The following is a 20293-nucleotide window of genomic DNA, read 5'->3' as shown; positions in this document are numbered from 1 at the left end:
GTAAAAGGGTATCTCATTATAATTTTAATTGTGTTGCTTTGCTCTGATGACTAAAAATTCCAGGCTACTTTTCATGTGTATCTTGGCCATTTATATATCTTTTTTGTTATGAGCCGGTTCAAGCCTTTTGCCAACTTAGTAATTGAGTGGTCTGTCTTTATTATTGATTTACAGAGATTTATTTTATAGTCTGGATAGGTAATTTGTTCAATTATTGAAATTCCTATCATTTTATCCAATGTGGGGCTTGCTATTGATTTTCTGAATTTTATCCTTTGAAGGGCTGAAGTTTTAATTTTGAAAGTTTGATGGATCATTTTTTTTTATGGTGCATGCTTTCTGCATCCTATCAAAGAACTCTTTCTCTACACTGAGATCATGAAGATATTCTCTTAACATTTATTTCCCAAAGATTAGGTTTAGCCTTTAAATTTAGACTATGAACCATCTTAAATTTTGGGTTTGGAATATATCGAAGTTTCATTTTTAAAAAATTTATTTGTTCCAGTATCTTTTAATAATAAGAATTGTTTTAGAGTTCCTATCATGGCTTAGCAGACATGAATCTGACTAGTATCCATGAGGATGCAGGTTCAATCCCTGGCCTTGCTTAGTGGGTTAAGGATCCAGCGTTGTCGTGAGCTGTGTTGTAGGTCACAGATGCAGCTGGCTTAGATCCCGAGTTGCTATGGCTGTGGTGTAGCCTCGTGGCTACAGTTCCAATCTGACCCCTAGCCTGGGAACCTCCACAGGCTGTGGGTGCAGACGAAAAAAAGACCAAAAAAGAATAATAATAATAGGAAGAAATCTTTTATCATTGAATTGACAAGGCCTTTTTCCAAAATCATTGTGCTTAATACTGATGCAATCTGTAGGATTTTTGTGTGTGTGTGTGTTTTTTTTTCTTTTTTTCTTTTTTGGCTTTTTAGGGCTGTACCCGTGGCATATGGAAGTTCACAGCTTAGGGGTCAAATCAGAGCTATAGCCGCCAGCCACAGTCCCAGCGACATGGGATCCACAGATCTGTGACCTACACCACAGTTCAGGGCAACACCAGATCCTGTAACCCACTGAGTGAGGGATCAAACCTGTATCCTCACGGATATTAGTAGGGTTAGTTACCGCTGAGCCACAGCAGGAATTCCTATATTTTTTCTTTATTGATACCCTTCTATTCATAGAATAGAGAGGGATTTTAATATGAACCAGTGTTTAATTTTGCCAAATGATTTTACAGTATCCATTTAGATATATTCACCTATGGTTTTTTTTTTTTTTTCTGTAATGTGGTGAATTACATTGCTTGACTTCTGACTGTAAACCAACTTTGAATTGTTAGAATAGTTGCCATGGGGTCATAATATATTAGGCTTTTACAGAGTGCTCTTATTTACAGTATTTTCGTTTTCTTGTCCATGAAGGATATTAGCCTGTGCTTTTGTTTTTATTGAAGTATTTGGTTTTATAATATTTGGCATTAGTGTGTTTCTGACCTCATGAATCGAGGTGGAATATATTATTTCCTGTTTTATTTTTGAAAAGAGTTCATGAAGACATATTTCTTCTTTAAATGTGTTTGCTAGAAATTACTTTTGAAGCTATCCGGTCCTGGAGTTTTTTTGTTAGAAAGTTTATTATAAACGAGGCTAAGATTTCTTGTGGTTCTATCAATTTTAGTAAGTTTTATAATGTATCCTTTTCATTCAAATTGTCAAATAAATTGGCACCTGGGTCTTCTGGAGATAAATCCTTTCATGTTTAGCCCATTGAAGATGCTTTTATTTCTCCTTTACTTTTAAGGAGATTTTTACTAGATAGATATTTAATTCTAAATCAGAAGGATTTTTTTTTTCCCTTGTGTACTTCAAGATGTTCTCCCATTTTCTTCTCTCACTCATTGTATTAATTTTTAAATTTTATTTTTTTGTCTTTTTAGGGCCTCACTCGTGGTATATGGAGGTTCCCAGGTTAGGGGTCAAATCAGAGCTGTAGCAACTGGCCTACACCACAGCCACAGCCACACCACATCTGAGCCGAGTCTGCAACCTATAACATAGTTCACAGCAACACAGGATGCTTAACCCACTGAGCAAAGCCAGGCATCAGAACCTGCATCCTCATGGATACTAGTCAGATTCCTTTCTTCTGAGCTACCACAGGAATTCCTCATTCATTGTATTTAATGAAGTCAGCCATAATTTTTATACAGTTTATTTAATGTGGTGGTTTTTTTTTTTTTTGAGTGCTTTCGATATTTTCTTTGGTGTCTCAATTTTACCTATAAATTGTCCAGGCATAATTTCCTTAAGGTTTCCTAACTTCTTTAGTGTTTGGTTAATGCATTTCATCAATTTTGGAAAATTCTTATCAGTTATTTTTTAAAATGTTATCATTTGTCCTAATCTCTTTCTTTTCTTGTTTTTCTTTTATTTACTCCTATTATATGTATGTTGTGCCATAAGAAAATAGTCTGCAGATCTCAGACACCATTCCTGTTTCAGTTTGGGCAATTTCTTTTTGACCTGCCTTCGAATTAGCCTATTGTTCTGATATTTCTACTGTGCTGTAAGCTTATCAAATTATTTCTGAGAGCTTATTTTTATCTTTAGTATTTCCATTTTCTGTATAGATTTTGTCTCTGCTGACATTCCCTTTGTGTTCAGATATGTTGCCCTCATTCCAGCACAGCTGGGTTAAATTCCCTGTCAATACATCTAATATCTGAGCCTTTTCTGGATCTTTTTCTATTGATGTTTTCTTTCTTGACTATGGGTCACATTTTCTATTTCTTTATCTGTCTCATAATTTTTGAGAGGCGTTATGTGTAAAAGAACCTCAGACAAGGGCATATCCCTTCTCCTGTTAGGCTTCTAGTAGGGAGGCTGAGTCACACAAAATTATAGTTGAGCTAAGTCTGATATAACAAGTTGTTGCATCTTTTATTAGATTGTTTTTTCTTGTTAGGTCTGCACCTGCAGCATATGGAGGTTCCTGTACTAGGGGTTGAATCAGAGCTGCAGCTGAAGGCCTACAACACAGGCACAGCAACATTGGATCTGAGCTACATCTGTAGCCCACACTGCAGCTTGCAACAACCCTGGATCCTCAGCCCACTGACCGAGGCCAGGTAGAGAACCTGCATCCTCATGGACACTATGTCAGGTTCTTAACCCACTGAGCCACAATGGAAACTCCTTTTATTTGTTTTAACTCACTGAGGTTTTCAAAATACTTTGTGAGCATGATCAGGATTTTCCTTTCAACTAAACTTGAGGTCTGAGCACAAGCAAACCCCAGAGGGTTCTTTATCCTTTGCAATACAGGAAAAAAGCTCTCTAAATTTTGTGTGTTACAAGACCTAAAATTAAGGTGTAGTATTATATGCTGCCTTGGCATGTGATACCTAGAGGGCTTCACATGGCCTAACCACAAGTTCCCTTCCTCCCTGTGCTCCAGCGGATAAGGCCCCCTGGCCAAAAAATTCTCCCTATCAGAGGCTGGGCATAGTTCCCGCTTGTCCCTAAGGAGGGTGTCTTCTTTTCCAGTGCTGAGTATATGGACAAACTGCTACTGGTCTCATCTGTCCAGTGTTGCATGTTCCTATGTTCAGTCATCCCCATAACCTCAGGGTGGGAATTCCTTTCTCATTAGTGGAGTGAAGAGGAGGTGATTTAAACACTGTGGGAGATCTCCTCCTTAACAGCAAGAAACCTTTTTTTTCTTTTTTAATCTCTTATGAGTTCTCTTTTTTTTCTTCAGACTTTCTGGATTTCTATGGTATAGAAGATATTTCTCCAAACTTTTGCCTTATCTCCAGCTTTTTTTTTTGGGGGGGGGGGTCATTGAAGCATGCTCAGTGAAGACCTGGCATGTCTCAAAGCTATATTTTGTCTCTTGCTCTTTCCTCAGCCTTGGGAGGGTTATGGCAATGACTTAGGGACTTGGCCTTCTCTAACATTGCCCCAGGGAAGGGATGGGGCTGAGACTGCTTGTTACCACCTGTGAGTGTGGAAGTTCAGGCTCTCCATTCAGCCTTTGTAGGCAGGGGCAGGGATACGTCACAGTCTCTCTGCAGTATTTGGTGGGTGCAGAGCAGTTACTGTCTAAAAGATGTAGGTCTTCCTAGGCCATTTTTTGGTCCTTCGGCTTTTCTTGGGGCTAGGAGTCAAATTGGAGTTGCAGCTGCCAGCCTATGCCATAGCCACAGCCATGCCAGATCCAAGCTGCATCTACCACTTAATCCACAGCTTGCAGCAACATTGGATCTTTAACCCACTGAACAAGGTAAAAGTTAGAACCCAAAACGTCATGGATATTAGTTGGGTTCATTTCCTCTGAGCCACAAAGGGAACTCCCTCTCAGGAACTTTATTGTTCATGCAATTGGTATTTCTAGTTTTCCAAACTCTCCAGTATCCAGTCTGGGACATATGAGGCAAAAAGAACATCCAGAGAACCCAATGTTATGTTGTTCCTTGGGTTTTCTAGCCAATCTGCCTTCTCTTCACTTTTCAGTCTTCCTATATTCATTTTACATATATGTCTGGGATTTTTTGATGTACTTAGCAGGAGCAATAGAGGAAAGTATATCTATTCTATATTTCCAGAAACAGAAGCAATCAATGATAATCACTCAATGACCAGACATAACTTTCATGAAGGAAAAGAAAATATTATTTCTAAAGTGTGCCAAAGAACTTAGTCTTAAAAACTTTTTAAATTGACTCTGTCATTTCAAGGGTATTTTTATATTTAAGTAGAAAATATAAAATAACCGATAGGGTAGTTTTGCAAGTTACCAATATAAACATTGGCTTAAAAATATATTTAGCCATCTTTTATCAATTTTTTATGTTCTCAATTATAAAGTTAAAAATTTTATCTTGGTACAAAGTAAATTGTGGCTTTTTTTCCCTGACGAATTAATATGCCTCTCTCATTTAATAGTAAGAATTATATGCTTCATTATACTTCTATATTCCTTGTCCTACCAGCCTCCTTAGACCTAAATTTTACTCTTCATTTCAATTTGTTTGCATACCTTAGAGTTTTCTGGCATAAATATCACTTTATTACCCTTTATTTTACCGTTCTTAGACTTTGCTTTGTAATTCTCATGTGTCTGTGTTGGTTTCAACATAAACTGTCTCAATTTTGAAAACGAATGGGCTTTCTGAATTGTATTTGGAGGGACTTGTAAGAGGCAATCTGACGGAAGCGGTGTTTCCAGGAGAGTGTTTGAGGCTGTATTCATAGAGGGACTATCTTGTGCCTGTTTACATTTCTTTTTTCTTTTGTGTGATTATGATTTGGGGAAATAGATCCTCCTGACTAACCTTCTAACAGGTGCCGCTACAGAGATAATAGAAGTGCATTCATAGTCTTATCCATTCATTCATTGGATAACTATTTATTGGATGCCTACTACACACTGTTTTAGTTGCTGGGGCTATAGCAGTCTTCTACTGTATTGGAGGTTGCATTCTAGCAAAGGAAAGGAGCATAGTTTCTGTGCTGTCAAGGATAAGGCAATGCCATCGCTTCTAGGACTGCACAGAATTGAAAAAGGTACTCAACCAAAGAGATTAAAACTGTAAAGATGAGACCAAAAGTAAATTTATTAACACAAAATTCCCCCTCTAATCCCATAAATCCAAATTAGAAATCATTAGATTATTAACAGTGTCTCAATAAATGTTTGAGCTGTGAGATAAAAGCAAAACATAAGGACATTTAAAATAATTGAGAATGAATTTAAGGTAACTTTAACATTATTTTCTCTAGATTTTTGTTAAACAAGTTAACTTAAATCGATGTTTCCTATTTCTTGGTGGGGGGGGTGGTATTATAAGATAGTGCAAATAACTAGCATTGGACATACATATCTGTGCTCTCAATGACCAAGGTGTTACTGTAGGAAGTTATTTAATTTCTTTAAGCCTGATTTTCTATCAATAAAATGAGAGCAGAATATGGGAGAATGAAATGCCAAATTTAACCTATTCAGCACATTGCTTGCCTTATTAATATCACATGTAAATCTATTTATCTCCTTCTGTGGCTTTTTTCCTGTATGCTTATAACCTCCTTGGTCCACATATAAACTTACCAGGTTATTACTACTTTCAACCAACCTCAAATTGAAAAACACTTAGAACTTTGTTTTCTGTGATTGTCTTTTGATTGTGTTAGATTATGGAGGAGAGCTATGGTAAAATAGTATTTTTAATGTCTTAAACTATCTCAAGAAAGTAAGAATTTTCTCACATGATAAAGAAAGAAGCTGCTAAGGAATCCTATTATTCTAGTGGAAGTTATTGCATACCCTCAACATTTTACAAAGGATAACTCTTGCAGCCATAAAAATGGCTTTAAATAACACATAGCACCATCTGCAAAAAACAAAATCCCCAATGTAGCCTTTTAACTCATGTTTTTCTCTCAACTTAGTAACATTTTTCTTACTGATTAGAAAAGACTAAGTAAGAATAAATTAAATAATAAATTAGAAATATAAAACTGAAACAAGCCCATTATCTCATCACCGAGAGCGAACACATTTTGCAAGATGTATTCAATACTATGTCTGTGGTACAATGAAAAATGACATGAAAACCTCCTGATAAAACAAAATAATGAGTTTTATAGTTTCTTTCTTATAAATTAGTTGAAAATGGTAATAGAGTAAAACATAATTTAATGTAAAAAATGTAGCAGGCAAGAGGGGCCGTTGCAGAATGATGGGGTCAAAGTATACAAAGCTCTAATAATACAGTTTAATCCAAGCATAATATTTAGAGTAGTTCAAAAACAACTGAATATTATTCAGGCAATAATCCCAGGAATATTGTTTTTCTTAGCTGTTATTTGATGAGCATTATTGAGTCTCAGAAAGCAGAATTTGAGGTTAGGCCTCTGACAGTTTCTGGAGTACAGACACTTTATGTCACCAGTTAAAGGATGAGCCATACATCCCAAACCATCAGGTGTGCTGGGAATTCTCTGGGGAGCTGCAGCACAAGATGGCTTAGTGGATTGATAATAATAAGATACACAACCTTTAGCCTTTTGATTACAGGGTCACTTGTAATCTAGGATGGGGGCACCCCAAATCATTGGTGGTCAATGCCTTACAGGAGGAGAAATGAATTGTTTAGCTCAGTTCAGTTTTTATTAGCATTTGAGAGGCATTTGGTAAGAGTTATAGATTCAATAAGTGACCTTTCCCACTAAAGTTCACTTGTCCTAAACAAGATCAAGATTTTTTTTTCAAACTGTAGAAGAAAAAACAAAAAAACAAAAACAAAAAAACCCTGCATGTGCCATAATTTCTTTATTTTGATTTTGATCATTTCTTAAGCTTTCAGGACAGTCTCCTTATCTACTTTTGCTAAATCAAAGAGAATGGATTTAAAATTGTACATTAAATAGGAAAATTTTACTTGGATTTTTCTAATTACTATTCTGCTCTAAGCCAAAGATAGTTGCTTGTGTTTTTTTCCAGATAAAGAAGCTATAACGTCTTTTTCTTAGTCCTGAAAATCATGTCTGTGTTGCAAAAATTATGCAGTTTTATTGCTCTTTTTAGTAACTCGTTGCTGCCTGGATGGTCTGTGTTGGGACTTTTTGCTCTTTCACTGATGCAAATTTGTGGGAGTGTTCTGTGATATATTTGAGAAACAGATGTTTTTGCACTCCATTTCAAAGCCAGTTGGGGTTGCTGCTGATTAACGTGGTCATTGTTTAAATAACTTCATATTACATGCTCCCTAATATGTCAGCAATATGCTTGTATAGGTGAAAGAGTAAAGGGAGAAGGAAATAAGACAAAAGAAAAGCTTGCAGTTCTGAGAAAAATTAGGTCTTGTTTCAAATCCGGGTGTCCTGTATCCAGGAAAAGAGACAAGAATATGTATATACAATAATATATCACCAAATAGTCACGAGGTTTCCAATATTCCATTTCTGAAAGAAAACATCCCATGACTGAATATTTAAGAACCTAAATGCCAGGTGTAGAGGTTGACAGAATGGTTAATTACACAGAGGTCTAGCCTTTACATACTATATGAGGCCATAAGCCAATGGAGAGCCAAGAATATTCCTGCTTCATTATCTGAGCACCTAAGCCAGTACCTTACTAAAGCTGATGGAGGGTTTGGGTAATTACTGAATGAAGGAAAGAAGGAATGTATGGGTAGATGAACTGTGCTCCTGTTACTTCTATGTCCAAACAATCTGCTGCGATTGACTTTTTTACAGATGATAGATCCTAATGGAAGCCTGAGAATCAGACATTTGCTGGAGTAGTGACATGACAAAGCCCACGAAGCATCCCCGCTGGGAAAACCACCATAGAAAATCTTTGCTCACTTTAGTTCTCTGTTACCTGCACCTGGTCTACTTGGCACTACAGTAAAAATACAGAAGTTTATACATGATCACAGTTTATTTTCATGTGACTTCACGTTTTCTTCATCCTTTTCTTGAGTGACAAAATACTAATTACACCCAATCACTAAAAGATCAGGATTAGAGAACAGAAGTAACATTCTGATTATTCACTCCATTCATTGGTTCTAATAGAAATTGAGAGTGAAATCTAAAGTGAGTTTCTTACAGACTCATACAATTCAGCATTTTATGCTTTTCTTTTATTATCGTCACTGAGATTAACTTCAAATAGTGTGACAGCTGAAGTGTATATATAAAAACTGGAGATTGTGTGTGTGTGTGTGTGTGTGTGTGTGTGTGTGTGTGTATATATGTTTTTTTTTTTCCAGAATTCATCCTGTGGTGTGTGAAAGGGCAGAAACACTGTAAATGAGTTTTTGTTTATGTGTGTGCATGTGCCTATGTCCTTGAACAAAATATGGTTCTCTGGATGGGACCCAGTGGAAAGGAAGTGCCGCTCAAATTTTGTCTCAATTTCCTTGTATAGGAGAACAAAATGTTACACTCCCTGATTCAGCCCATCCAAATAAAACTCCATCATCGCTGCAAAATTTCTCTTCAAAACCAGCAGCACATGAAACATGAGTGGACCTAGGAAAGGACAGTTACTTCATGTTTTTCTCTTGGGTTTTCCTGTAATAACTGCCTGTGTTTCCCCATTTACCCTTAGCTTCATCAGACACCCTTCACTGCTTCCATAGATCATCCTACCAGAGGTCACAGATCACTCAAAACCTACAGGAACAGGAACTCAAACTTCCTGAGTCCGCTACACAACACAGAAACCTGTTTCCTCCACACATCTCAAATTGGCCAAGCTCTCTTTTAAGCAGATTCAGTCGTGGAAGCAGCTGGCAGAAAGGCTGGAAGGACTTTACTCCCCAGTTTCGCAGGAGCTTTCTTGCTGCTGACCACGGAGATGAAAGGAGCAAGGCTATTAGTCCTGCTTTCCAGTTTATGGAGCGGAGGCTTTGGGCTAAACAACACTGCGCATCCCGGGACTCCTCCTGAGAATGAGAACTCCCAGAAGAACGTGACCGCTGCTTCGGTTCCTCCAAGCAAAATACAAAGCCTCCAAGGGCTGCCAACCACCCAGATCACGTCGGCCGAGACGGTCACAGCTTCCCAGGCAAGCCCCTCCAAAGAGAGTCTTCTGAGATCAGCATCGTCTCCCACAGGCACAAGGGCACCTCCCAAGGGGGCGAGGAACCAAATGCTCACACCCACAGAAGAGACAGAAATGGTGCTGAAGTTACAAACTCTTGACCTCCCGACCCAATCTAGCACCCAGTTTAGTCCTAAAGCGGAGTCAGTGGTCCTTTCCAACTCCACGCTGAAATTTCTTCAGAGCTTTGCCCGAAGGCACAATGAACAAGCCGTTTCTCGAAACTTCGTTGGAGGTGTGGAAAATCGATCTCCACGAGAAACATACCTCAGCAGGGGTGACAGAAGTGGAAGCCAACGAAACAGCTATCAAAAATCAAGTTTTGAAACGACCAGAGGAAAGTAAGAACCATTTTTTTTTTCGAACTATAATGTTTATAAGATTGCAAGCTAAGGGTTAAATTCTCACTCCCAGAAAAGAATTTCATGGTCAAGATGAAATTGGATCGTATTTCAGTTAGATAAGGTAATTGTTTCCCTTATCTAAAGGGGGAAAGATGAACAAAAAAATGTAGCAATTTGTTTTAATCAAAGTGGTGGAAATTACTAATAGACTTTAACTGGGGATAGTCACTAACAATGTAAGAGCACGGGGATTGTTAGTTAATTCAGCTCGATGGTATGTGGGTTGTACCTACAGCTACACTCATGACATGAAAGAAAAAATGTCAATACAGTTGGGATATGAACAGAATTTGAAATTGAAACAGCCTGGTGCTGTGGGAAGTGTACAGTTATCAAGATCAAACCAGTCAGAGCCGGATTGGAATCCTGGCTCCAGGACTATCTAGATCCATGAGTTGAGCAAGTCCACTGATTTCCCTGAATCTCAGTTTCTTCGTTTGCAAAATACAGATGGAATATAGGGAACACAGATAAAAACACCAATTCTGCAGTTAGGCAAGATTCACATTAATGAAATGTACTTAGATGCGTGCTGCTCACAGGATAGGTGGGTACTCAACAGATCATATGTTACTAGTACTGTTATTTTGAGTTATGCAGAGTGTGTTGAATAGAAAAACAAATTTTTCAAATTGATTTTTTATCTTTATTACTCGATGCATTTTATCACATTTATAGTTGTACAACAATCATCACAACCCAATTTTATAGCATTTCCATCCAAAACCCCCATCCCATCCACCTTAAATTGATTTTGATTTAAAATAGAGAAGATTTATTTTGAATTGTTGAAGCAAAATAATAAATTAAAGATTAAAATGTATCATTAAAGACTTTCAAATAGAAAACAAAGACAAAAACCTGTGAAAAATACAGGTCAATGTTTTATTCATTTAATGTTCAAAATTATTTGTATATTTGGAATACTAGTTTAGTGTCATGAAACCAAACTTCCAAATATCTTTTACCTATAACAAAATAGTTTCAAGACATCAAGTAATGCGTTGGGAACTTAACTGAGTTAAACACCTTACTAAATATATAAAATAATTCAAGTTAGCAATAACTTTTCCCCAGACTTCTTATTCACTAGACCATGTGATTGATAATGATATTAGAGAAAATAGGTCCATCTCTTATGGACACAGTGCTGATGCAGAGAACCCTTGATAAGTTCCAAAGAGGTCTTTCATATTTTCATTTGCCTGGCAAATAATATTAACATCCAACACTTTATGGAATTTGTTCATGATACTGTTATGAATATGTATGTTAATACATATATATTTCAATCATTTAATCATTACCATAACTCCCTGAAGAGGATTCTGTTATTTTATTTCTTTACAGAGAGGTTAAGAAGCTTCACTAAGGTCACTTATCTGGTAAATCTCATGGCAGAAATTCAAACCCAGGCTGGACGGCTTCAGAGACTTAGCTCTCAATCCCTACACTATGCTCCTTCAGCAAGTATGGTCCATTGTCCCGACTGGGAAAATACAAATGATCAGTTTATCCCCCCACTTCTTAGCCTCAGAGGCTATTCTTTGCCTCCAGAATAAAGTCCAGATTTCACTCCCGGGCTGTCATCAATGCTCTCCTTGATCTGGCTCCTTGGCTCCTGCCTACCCCCTAGCCTCATCTTCTGTGACTTTCTGGTCATAAAATCTTTAATTCACTATGTTGTTTGTTATACCTATGTTTATTCCCTGTGTGTCCCTCTGGTTAGCATGAGCTTATTTTCCCATCACGTGTTTTTTTTTTTTTTTTTTTTTACATATAATAATAATACCTCCAGGAAGCCTTCTTAGGCTCAGAAGAAGGCTCTTCTAATTGTATGAACATTTAATCACCATACTTACAGTAGTGTATTATTATTATTATTATTTTTTTTGTCTTTTTGCTATTTCTTGAGCCGCTCCCACGGCATATGGAGGTTCCCAGGCTAGGGGTCTAATCGGAGCTGTAGCCACCAGCCTACACCAGAGCCACAGCAACGCGGGATCCGAGCCGCGTCTGCGACATACACCACAGCTCACGGCAACGCCGGATCGTTAACCCACTGAGCAAGGGCAGGGATCAAACCTGCAACCTCATGGTTCCTAGTCGGATTCGTTAACCACTGCGCTACGACGGGAACTCCGACAGTAGTGTATTATAATTAGAGTGTCCTTGTGACCTCCTTGCATACAGGGACACATTTTCAGTGCTTGCAAAGTCTTTGGCTTACAGAAGGTACACAATAAATATTTAACAAACTGAATGTAAAATTTACAGATGAATGCCTAAATATATAGACAAATCTTTCCCCAATAAATACCCTTATTTTTTAAAAACCTGGTTGATTTGGGATAAACTCATCTGAGATTTTTTTCCCTACTGCTCTTAGAATTTTAGAGTGATTCTGCATAAAAGGAATACTCATGTCAACAAAATTTCTCTAGCATATTTTTTTGTTTCATCTTATCCTTTCTCTCATCTTAGCACCACAGGAACTCCTGGCAACACCAGAGCTGTGGTTTGTCTAGCACAGTAGGTGTTGGCCAGGGACCAAGCACTTAGAAATAGGCAGGATGAAAAGAAATTAGGATTAATGCATATATGCATCGAATGCATGTTTGCTGAGGTCCTAATCTGTCTCCAGCATTGCGCTTGTGCTGAGGGTAAACCAGTGAAGAAAAACCCTTGGAGTCTGCAGTCCTGTGGGCAGGGCACAGGGAGGACAAACAGTGCCTCACAAAGGCAGATGTTGAATCAGAATGGCGAGGAATGCTCTGAACCAAGTTGGTGACAGTGCCTAACAGGGTGAGTGGCCTGGAGGCTGTGAGCCTCCCTGAGAGGACAGTAGGTGAAGGGAGGTATTGATGAGCATCAACTGCCTGTTTAACTTGGCTCGCAATCCCAACCCCTGCACATGCGTACTTGAATCTTCGCCCCAGTGGACAGCAAGTTCCATAACTGGAAACCTTGCATAGACCGTTTACACCATGCTTTCACTCCTGGCCTTTATATAATCTATCAAGAAGTCTTGGTTTGCTCTCCAACGTCCCCCACATTCCCCAGCTTCTCTCCAGCTTCACGACGCTATCTTTTTCTCAGCCATCACTAACTACCACTACTGTCTTAACTTGTCCTCGTTTCTTGTCAGTGTGAGATCAGCGGGAGATCTTTCCAACTTTTTCTTAGTTGAATAAATTTGACATATGATATTGTATACATTGTAGGTGTTTAAACGTTCATCCAGGTTAAGGCATTTCATTGGGTGTAAGGCTTCATCTATTGTGATGTATTACTTCATGTGCGAAGAAAAAAGTATGACATTCTTTACAAGTTTTAGATTTATCTCTTAAAGTTTGTATTACATGTCAATTTTATTATATATCAATGTCATCCTTGACATGAAAATATAAATGAAACTGGTTATTTCGAAAGCAATGATAATAACTCCTGTTGACTGATAGCGACTAAAATAAACCATTGCTTTCAAAAATATATTTTTGATTTCAGAGATGTGTATCTTAAAATCTGTGAAATGTGGTCTTTTGCTCACAAGCTCAAAACAACTTCGTAGCTTTCCAATACATTTAGAATAAAGTCCTAAATCTTTGCCACTCACACAAGATCTTGCTTACCATGGCCCTGCCTATCTTTACGATCTTGTTTTCCACCACGCTCCGAGCTCACTCCAGTTCATTTCCTCCAGTCACACTAGCCTTCTTTCTGGCTACTGACCATGTCAAGTTCATGTGCAGCTCAAGGAAACATCCTTTTGCTCCTGCTACTCTGCTCTTCCTTCAGTATTTAGAAGGATGCATTCCTGTTTCTCATGCAACTGTGGCTTTAATGTCCCTCTCCAAGAGATCTTCTCTGACCACCCAGATCTTATCTGATCACCCTCACTTCCTTCAGAGCGTTTATTTGAAGTCATTGGGTCTATTTATGTAGACAGTGGTGTAGTTTATATTTTTCCGCAGTTGAACCTCCATCCTGTGGAAAGAGGAACTTTATCCTTCTTAATGATCATTCTGTTCACTGTCAACAGGAGGGCCATGCACACAGAGCTCAGCAAAACTCTGAGGAATGACTGAGATTATTGGCTGGATTTGGAGTTGAGCAGAGATCAAGACGAGAAACATAAATTTGGGAAATATGGAAACTATAGAATATGGATGTTCTATTGAGGAGGTGTTTTTTTGTTTTTGTTTTTTGGGTTTGTTTGTTTGTTTGTTTTTTAAATGAAAGGGAGGAGGGAGAGAGGGGCAGAAATCAGGGCTAGTCCAGAGTCTTCCACTTTCTTGGCATCACATTTTATTTTGTGCATAGAATGGCTATAGATATAGTAAAATGTTGATTAAAAAGGGACAGAAGGGAAATAAAAGTTGAGTATGAGCTAGGTGAATACATTATTGGCTGAGTTTATTGATTTGATGTCTTTTAGAATTTCATTTGTTTATTGCTTCTAGAAGCTACATAACTTGCTTTATGTACAAAGAGGTGGCTTAAGTTAAAGGAATTATGATTTCTATTAAGGTCTAAGATGATAAACTCTACAAGCCTTTTATTAGACACTTGTAAATAGAAAATTAAAATACATTTTAAAAAATAGTTTAAAATTATAAAAACTAATTTTTACATTTATTCTACTGTCTATGAGAATATGCATTTTCCTGCTTAACTCTGTCAGTGAAGAGGTTTTAGATATGAAAAATCTAGTCAATTCAATTCATACACTATCTTAGTGTGTTCAGGCTGTTACAACAAAATGATAGACTGGGTGCCTTATGAACAACAGAGATTTGTTTCTCCCAGTTCTGGAAGCTGGAAGCTCATGAACAGGTGGCTAGCCTGGTTGGCGAGGGCTTTTACTCGGGTTCCCACTGCACTGTACCCCCACATGGTGGAAGGGGTAAGGGATCTCCCTACGGCCTCTTTTATAAGGGCACTAACCCCATCACGAGGGCACTACCATCATGACCTAATCACTCCTCAAAGACCCCACCTCTCAGTACTATTATCATGGGCATTAGGATGTCAACAAATGAATTTTGGGGAGGACCCATTCAGTCTATATATATCATGTGTAGTTTGCAGAATTTTTATCAAAGGTCCTATAGCATCCAACGGGATTATTCTCACATGCTGTAAAATTCTAAAATAAACACACCGTTAAGGTGTTTTTTATGTCCTTGAGAAACAAATATTTTCTACTACGCTACTGCCAGTGAAGATCCTAAATATATTCTGTATCTCAATTTTTTCTCATGAATTGTTTCCTCTTATTCCTTGGATATTTCTACTCACTAAATTGCTGCTGAAATGTAAATACATATTGTATGAAACATGCTGGAATTTAACACGCCCTTATATGGTCCAGGTGATTACCTAAACATGAAATGTTTGTACACTTTCTGTTTCTTTAAATATGAAAATATTAATTTTAAAATGTATTATTTGAGGGAAATGCTAAACAAATCAGTTTACAGTAACAGATTTATCTACATCACAGCATCTATTAGCCTTGCCTTTCTGGAGGCTCTGTGGTCTGCGGACTGGGAAAGTCTGACACCTACTGGAATAGTGTTTACAAGGTTCCTGAATAAGCTGAAGTCACAGTATGGGAAGAGGAAAGAAAAAGTAAAATAAAATGAAGTAATGTAGAACAAATGTATGAAAAAAGTTAAATTACAGTAACTTTAAGAATTGTTTCTTAGAAAACTACATATATTATACATAGCTAATTCAATATACCTCTTAAAAATATACTACCATTGGCATTAAAACTTGGAAAATAGGAAGCCCAAAGTCAGCTCCATGCACATTCTGGGATACAGACACATTCAGTTCATTTTTCTAAAATTTTACACTGAGAATATTGTATGCACACAATGATTTATGACTCTGAGAGGCACTGTACCGCATCTATCATTAAAAACTCAGGTATATTCACTATACTGTGACCACTACTAAAGGCAAATCGGTGATGCCTGCCTAAAGACTTTCATTGCAAAGGTCAGTATATAAAAGGTTTTTTTTTTTTCTTAAAACCTAAATTAATCAAATTCCCTATAACCTGAGCTTTTCATGATTTCCTCTCAAAATTTGTTTCAAATACTTATAAGATTCTTCTCTAAAATGCTTCTATCCCAGTTTAAATATTAGATACGTTTCTGAAAAAGGACAGACTGCATAAAAGGTTCTTACACTAAAATAAAGTGAATCACACTTTTTTTTTAATTTGAAAATAATCATTTTCCTAAGGAGATTAGTATCAAGATGGGTTTACCTTTTGGACTAATAGCCAAAACTAAATATAAAAATGCTTTACTCGTGATTTACATGTTAAGAATCTTTTTGCTAACTCTGAATGCTTACTTCCAATTTCTGGTATTACTTCTTTCGGATTATGTATATTTCCTTTCTCATGTCTGATTGGTGAACATGTAAGTCCTACTCTCTGAAATTAATTTGATAAAGTTCTTTTCTTTTTAGTTTGATTGAAAAAAATAAAGATTCTTGTAAACCTTATATAACATTTGAGAAATATTTATGTTTCTAACTGCTTAGGACTATAGATATGTTTTAAATATATTTCTTCTGCAAGCTGAGTCTCATCATATGAACTGAACATAAAAGGTAATAGTCTTCTATAATGGTTTTCTGGAAATTATTTTTGACCTGATCTATATAAGCAATTATGGCTAAGACGAATTTATCGGGTCATTAAAGAAGCAAAAGTGGAGCTATATCCACTTGTGTATGAAGCAAAAAAATAAAAGGAGAAATATATACATTGATATATGAAGCTACATAAGTATCTATTTCCTTCATAAAGAATCCTCCTGAACTCTCTGAATCATGTAATCATTAGCAACAGCAGGTGTTTTACATATATGAAGTCGTTTAAGCTCACAGCAGTTCTGTGCGGGAGGTAATATTATTATGTTTATTGTATAGGTGAAGAAGCCATATTTAATGGCTAATCAGTTGTTTCATTTCATCTTGTTCCTCATTGAATCTCTAAGTTCATCTCCCTAAGGGGATGACAGGAAGCAAAATCAAAAAGTCCTTGAATACAGAAAGTCTCCCCAGGACAAAATCTTCACCTTCCGAGAGAAAATTACATATCATCGGCGGATTGATGGTGGGGATTTTGCTTGTTTACCTTGATTTCTAATGAATATCCTCAGGACTTGGTATTTTATGCTATTTTGTCAATTCAAATCACAGGTTATCAATATAAATGTTTAAATATTCAACCTTCCATGAACAGGGTGACAAGCAATTTATTAATCTGAGTTCTAAGCATTGGTATGAATAACGCTAATTCTTACATTCTTGTCTTTGATTTTTTTAAGGAAAATACTTGTCACCGTCATTATTTAAATAGATCCTTTGTTGATTCAGTCCATACTCGATTCAGGATAAGAATGGGTATGTTTGGGCCAGGGTTTCGTCAGGGTAGACTTCAAACCAATTATTGGAACTTTCGTTTTTAGTTTAATGTTTTCACTGGCTCCTTGGAAGACTGGCTTTATAAAATGTTTGTGTCAAAAGTACAGTGATTGTTTATTGACAATGCTTCTCTTGGTTCATTATCCACAAGACTCGAGGTTGTGGAAGTCAAAATATTATCGTTTCCTACCTCTTATGTTGTAAGATCTGCAAGTGAGGTTTGTGTTCATAAATAACCAAAGACATCTGCTTTTCCCTTGATCAAACCTTTTACATATTAACTCGGAAAATCCAAAGAATCAATACAAGCTTTTTGCAGTACACGTTGCTACACAAAAGCAACAGTGTTATTACCGTTAAAGAGAATCCCAAATGTAGGCAGCTGTTTGGAGGGTTAGGACCCCACGGAAAGCTAAACACTTCAAAGGAACTGCTCTCTCTTCACTAAAATCAGTCTGAAAGGTACAAAGCATTCCTAGATTTAAACAAAATGATTGTCTGGGATTGTTATATCTGCTTTTACACTGCCTGTCACCATTTCACCATCCTGAATTTTCTATTTTTAAACCCCAATTTTTGGAGTTTTTGGTTTTACCATTATATTTACATTTTTTAACATCCCTTAATGAGCTTATTTCAGCAGCAGCATAAACGTAATTACAAGTCACACCAGGGACTCTTTGGCTGTGGATACTTCTTCAAATTTACACTGGATCAAAGATTGCTGGGCCTACTCAACTATTTTAGTCATGAGATGGTTTTACTATTTGGGATTTTAAACAATCTCTGCAGGTGACACTGTAATTTATTCTAACAATATCTGTCTATCATCTTTTTTTTTTAAACCCAGAGGATGTAGGGGTAATAGTACTTTTCTTTTTCCTGCCTCATGCTCTACCCTCCATAGTCCTTCAGCCGATGTGCATGTGACAATCTGACTGGGCTTCTGTTGAAGTTAGCCATTCTCTATAGTTAAGATAAACAGTAGACCTGCAGGAGAAAAAAAAAAATCTATTTTTGAAAAAACATCCTCTTCTTGTGGTCCTTTTAATTTTAATTTTTAAAATTTTTATTGCTTCTTTTTGCCAGTTCTTTTCTTCACATTACTTTTGCAAATATCACCATGCTTGAACTAAATATGCGAAAGTATCTTTTTGTGTCTTCTGATATCTTTACGGAACTGAATTTCAAACTTCTTATTCAAAAGAGTCTTGCACAAAAACTGTATAGTGTGCAATTTATCTGTCTTAGGCAGATGAATGATGGAGTCAGCTTTATTTGTAGAAAAACATTTGGTCCAAAGGAGCCTAAATATTCCGAAGCAAATGTTTATTAACTTCCGGGACTCTGCTCTTGGGAAAAATGTATTCCTTCTTTGGTCTTTAACCTTTAGGTTGATTTTTGCATTTAGTTAGCATAATTCTCTTAAACAGTATAGATTTCTTACATTCCATTGATTTAGATACATATGTCTCATAATGATTTGAGCTCATAGTGATTTGATTTTACAGTCAATGGCATTTTCTCCAATACTATATGTTGTCGTCAATCATTCCTGCCTCTATCCTTGATAAAAACAAAAGACAAACAAAAAACAAAAACTCACTAACAAACGAGAGAGAAAAATATAAATTTAACCTAACAAGATACATATTTACAACAAGGGAGAAATGATAGGAATAGAAAAGGGGAAAAATTATTCGATTAACCTACAGTTATTAAGAATTTTCTATGGTTTGGTAAAAGATCTTTTATGATAAATACCTGGTATTTGCTGGTGTTGCAACAAGAAATGAGACCCATTTTTGTTTTTTTTAAACAGTATGTACATATCCTACCATCTACTTTTAAAAATTAGAGAATTTATGTCACATATTACATGTGCAATAAAAACAGTTTCCAGATGTCTACCTACAGCAACTAGGTTTCATTTATTTGCATTAGCTCATTTTCTATCCTATATAATTTAGTAACTTATTTTTACGCAATCGCAAATTTTCTCTGTCTACACTTAATAGTTAACATTTAATTCTTTCTCCACTCCCTATGACTTTATTTGTAGCATTAATGTATAGTTTCAATTTAAGATGCATTGAAGTATAGAGTATTTATTTTTTTCCTTTTCTGTGGCATATGAAAATTCCCGGGGCAAGATACAATTGGAGGTGCAGCTGCCAGCCTAGGCACAGCCACGGCAATGCTAGATCCGAGCCTCATCTGTGACCTACACCTCAGGCTGTGGCAACACCAGATTCTTAACCCACCAAGAGAGGCCAGGGATCAAACCAGCATCCTCAGGGAGACTAGTCAGGTTCTAATCAAGTTTGCCACTTAGCCACAATGGAACTCCTGCAGTATCTTTAAATATCCTGAGTCAGTCTGTAAGGATTTATTTATGTTATTCTTTTTTATTTTTAATTTTTTTGCCTTATATGGAAGTTCCCAGGCTAGGGGTTGATCTGAGCCGCAGCCACCAACCTATGCCACAGCCACGGCAATGTGGGATCCAAGCTGCATCTGCAACCTACGCCACAGCTCACAGCAATGGCAGATCCTTAACCCACTGACCGAGGCCACGGATCGAACTCTCATCCTCATGGATACTAGTCAGGTTCATTAACGCTGAGCCACAACAGAAACTCCTATTTATGTTATTCTTAACAATATTTTGTTTTCTTTGCTGTCTGCCCAGCAGCATACAGCATTCTTAGGCCATGGATCAGATTGGAGTCACAGCTGCAACCTACACCACAGCTGTGGCAATGCTAGAGCCTGGATCCTTTAAGCTTCATGGGATCCAATCTGCACACTGCTGTGAT

At 37.0% G+C, this 20293-nt stretch overlaps 1 protein-coding gene and 1 long non-coding RNA gene across 2 annotated transcripts in view; one reads left to right on the top strand and one right to left on the bottom strand.

The window, feature by feature from the left end:
* Window positions 1–20293, bottom strand: part of LOC106504767 — an 81985-nt gene that overhangs the window by 51198 nt on the left and 10494 nt on the right. The window lies entirely within an intron of this gene.
* MMRN1 (multimerin 1) overlaps window positions 9229–20293 on the top strand; it is a 59463-nt gene continuing 48398 nt past the window's right edge. Inside the window, exon 1 of the mRNA XM_005666992.3 lies at window positions 9229–9959. Within this exon, the coding sequence (XP_005667049.2) occupies window positions 9373–9959 (587 nt within the window). The 5' untranslated portion in view covers window positions 9229–9372. The remainder of the gene's footprint in view (window positions 9960–20293) is intronic.

This window comes from Sus scrofa, chromosome 8 (genome assembly GCF_000003025.6).
Source record: "Sus scrofa isolate TJ Tabasco breed Duroc chromosome 8, Sscrofa11.1, whole genome shotgun sequence".
In the NCBI taxonomy this organism is placed as follows: domain Eukaryota; kingdom Metazoa; phylum Chordata; class Mammalia; order Artiodactyla; family Suidae; genus Sus; species Sus scrofa.
This window is presented reverse-complemented; position numbering and strand designations above follow the sequence as displayed.